General features: G+C 61.5%; 1 protein-coding gene across 1 annotated transcript; it reads right to left on the bottom strand.

The window, feature by feature from the left end:
• Window positions 1–1,832: 1,832 nt before the first annotated feature.
• OLIG1 (oligodendrocyte transcription factor 1) lies at window positions 1,833–2,711 on the bottom strand. Its single transcript, XM_036243786.1, has one exon. The coding sequence runs from the start codon at window positions 2,631–2,633 to the stop codon at window positions 1,833–1,835; it is 801 nt and encodes a 266-aa protein (XP_036099679.1). The 5' UTR covers window positions 2,634–2,711.
• Between the last annotated feature and the right edge of the window lie 785 nt (window positions 2,712–3,496).

Below are 3,496 nucleotides of genomic sequence, written 5' to 3'. Positions count from 1 at the left end.
GTTAAAGGAGTGGCTACGGTTCCTCTGCCATCCACCTCCCCTCAGCCCGTGGTTGGGTTTCGTTAGTAACCAGACAATGGTCACACTGCACAGGAGCACGTCAGCTCCAGACCAAATTCTTCACAGCACCTCCAGCCAGCCAGGAGAGTTGCCTTCACCTGTCAGAATAAGATGACGTCCAAGGTCATAATCTCCTAGGGGACAGGTCCAACCTGATTCAAAGGACAGGGGTGGGAGAAACTCACAGCTGGGTGAGAGTGTTTCCGTGTCTGCCCAGTAAAAGAGAAAAGGTGCATTCCTGAGAAGGAGAAGGAGCTCAAACATCATTTGATCATAAATGTATCTGTTAACCCATTTTTTCAGAGGAGGAAGCTGTGGTAAAAAAAAAAAAAAAAAAAAAAAAAAGACCTGTCTGCCCAGCTTGGCTGAGAACTGCTCCCTAGAATGGCTAGAATGCCCCCCTCCCTTCTCTAAGGAGGGCGGGGGGCCTGCACCCCCCCTTCCCTGAGGCCTGAATTTCATCTGTAGTTGACTGTTCATCAGAAGTCAGGTTTAAAATGTTTGAGTCCCAGTCATTCAACTGTGAACAATTCCAGGCTCTGAATCCACCAGGACACTTTTATTAACAAGCAGATCACACGAAGAACATAAAGTCTTTACATGGTTTATTTTGTTGGTGTTCCACTGCGCCAGGAAACAAAGTTAGAGATCAAATAAAATGCCAGTTAAATTTGGCTACTACCAACAACCCAAAACCTTAAACACAGAATTCAAAGCAAGCAGCTGCCCCACGGGAACATGATCGTGAGTGAAGGAACTTGACGTCTGTAACACCTGGAGACCGGTCACCAACTTAGCGCTGCAACTGCAGAGCAGCGAGAAGACCACCCTCCGTGGCCACCACAGCGGGAAAGCCAAGCACCCTGCGGTTTGGGGCTCAGGTCCCCGTCCTTGTCTTTCGGTGAGAGAGAACGTTGATGAGCGACTGCGCTTACTGAACTGTGGGCGACCACGGAATTCCCTGTGCCCCTTCCGGGCTGGCTTCTGCTTTGCAGCTCCAATGTCGGCTCCCCTACCTTTGGGGGCAGGGCGATGAACCCGGGAGGCTCAGTTCTAAACTGCCCTTCTAGGAAGACTGCAGGATTTAAGAGCGAATAACCTCTGCAACACAGCACCTGGTTATGAGAGCCTCAAAAATTGCACTCTAATAGCGGGATACCAAAGCGGACCCACTTCCCAGAGGAGCACGCCCAGCGAGGCCGACAGTTCATCTTGGATTGGTTTGTCTGCTAGCCAGACACTCCGCACCCACCACCCGATCTTTTCTCTGCCTCCTGGGGTCGGACAGCCTCCTTTGACAGGGTATGGCTGGTGGAAACGGGGGTGCCTGTGACTTCTGGCGGGAGACAGGGAAAAAGCCCTCCCTCGCCCTGGGAGCGCAGCCCTTTGGTCCCCTGTACGCGGTGGCACTTGGAGCTGGCCTCCCCTCGCACCCAGGGCGAGCACCGCGCCCTAGAAGCCACACCACCCACGCGAAAGGCACAACTCCAGGGACCAGGGTGAGGGCGAGGGAGAGTCATTGTTGCCCGAAGCAGCTGGGATCCGCACAGAACCCCCACAACTCCGACGCTCCGTCGAACATCCTCTCGGATCACTTTAATTTCCCCGAGGTGGGGGCAGGCAAGGGGGCACCCGACAGTCCCCTCCTCTGGGTGAGAAGGTTCCAAAGGGGCTCCTGGCTGGGTCCCGCTATCCCGCGGCTCGAGGCGCGGGGGCGCGCAGGAGCTGGGCGGCGGGAGGCCGGGCGGAGGAGCGCCCCGCCGGGCGGGCGCTCACTTGGAGAACTGCGCCTGCACCGCGGCCAGGCCCAGGCCTGCCGGGACCAAGTGCGGGAACTTGCAGACAGCGCAGGTGCAGAGGCTGGGGCCGCCCGCGCCGCCGCCCGCGCCGCCGGGCAGCGCGAACTGGCCGCACGGCGGCTCCTCGAGAGCCAGCGACAGGTACTTGGCGGGGCGCAGCGCGTCGGGCGGCCCGAGGGCGCCGGGCGCGAGCAGCACGGAGCCGGGCGCGGCGGCCAGCAGGGGCAGGCCGGCCAGCAGCAGGCGCGGCGCGGCGGGCCCGGCGCTCTCGCCCAGCGCGCGGCGCAGCTCCTGCAGCGAGCTGCCCAGCAGCAGGATGTAGTTGCGCGCGAGCAGCAGCGTGGCGATCTTGGAGAGCTTGCGGCCCGGCGCGCCCTGACAGTGCGCCGCCGAGTAGGGCAGGATGACCTCGCGCAGCGCGTCCATGGCCAGGTTCAGGTCCTGCATGCGCTTCCGCTCGCGGCTGTTGATCTTGCGCCGCAGCTGCTGTTGCTGCTCCTCCTTGGGGTCCGCCCGGGAGCCACCGCCCGGCTGCGCCCCCGGCCCCGCTCCCGTGCCCGGAGGTTCGGCGGGCACCTCGGGCTTCTCGCGCGCCGCCTTGGGGAGGAGGGGGGCTGTTGTGCAGGAGGAGGAGGCGGCGGAGGAGGAGGGATGCTGCCGGTAGCCCACCAGTTCGTACAGGGACGCCCCGAGCTGCACGTCTCCCGGCCGCTGTGGGCGAAGCATGGTCGCAGGGGCCGCGTTCACGCGCGCCTGGGAAACAGCATAGTACATCTGGGGGGCGGTGGGGGCAGCCGAGGGCGCCCTTCACGAACGCCCCGGGGTGGGCCCTTGGGCAGGCTGCCCCTCCCCGCGGACCTGCGCGCGGGGAGCCGATGGCAGGGCAGCAGCCGGCGCCGGACCCCTTTAAACCGGGTTTGGGAACCTGCGGGGCCGAGGGCCGCTGGGTGCGACCAATCGGGGAGCGAGGCCGTTCGCAGGCGCGTGCTCATTGGCCACCCCGCCGCGAGCGGGCGCGGAGGTGCGGCTGGCACCGCTCAAGGACTTATTGTGTGCGCCCGGGTCACAGGACAGGCCCGGGAGGGAGGGGACAGAAGGCGCCCTTTCGGGTGAAGGGTGGTTTTCGCGGAGTTAGCTTGCATCGGTGAGGCTAAGCTGTACCCCCACCCTCTTCTCTCTGCCTCGACTTTTTGGTGTACGGGTATGTACGCATATTTATTTTAAACCCTGGTCGAATCCACAGGAGTAAAATATACCATCTCCACCCTTTTCAAGTTCGGTATATTCAACTGTGGTGCAACCAACCCCCCCCCCCCCCAACTCATCTCGCCAAACACGAAACTCGCTAAACAACAGCGACCCTGCCCCCACTCCTGGCGACCATTCTGGTTCCATGAATTCGGCTGCTGTCCGAGCCTCATACACGCGGAATCACAGCTACTTGCCTTTCCTGGCCGGCCTTTTTCAATTAGTGTCATGTCCCCAATGTGCATCCTCGCTGCAGCCTGTGTGGAGAGCTCCCTGCACGGCTGAGGACTGTTCCCAGCCACCGGTCTCCTCACTGTGTTTGTCCTTCTATGCCCAGAGGGACAGGGGTTGCTTCCACTGTTTGGCTATTGTGAACAATGCTGCCATGG

This window comes from Molossus molossus, unplaced genomic scaffold, assembly GCF_014108415.1.
Source record: "Molossus molossus isolate mMolMol1 unplaced genomic scaffold, mMolMol1.p scaffold_m16_p_5, whole genome shotgun sequence".
NCBI lineage: Eukaryota > Metazoa > Chordata > Mammalia > Chiroptera > Molossidae > Molossus > Molossus molossus.
This window is presented reverse-complemented; position numbering and strand designations above follow the sequence as displayed.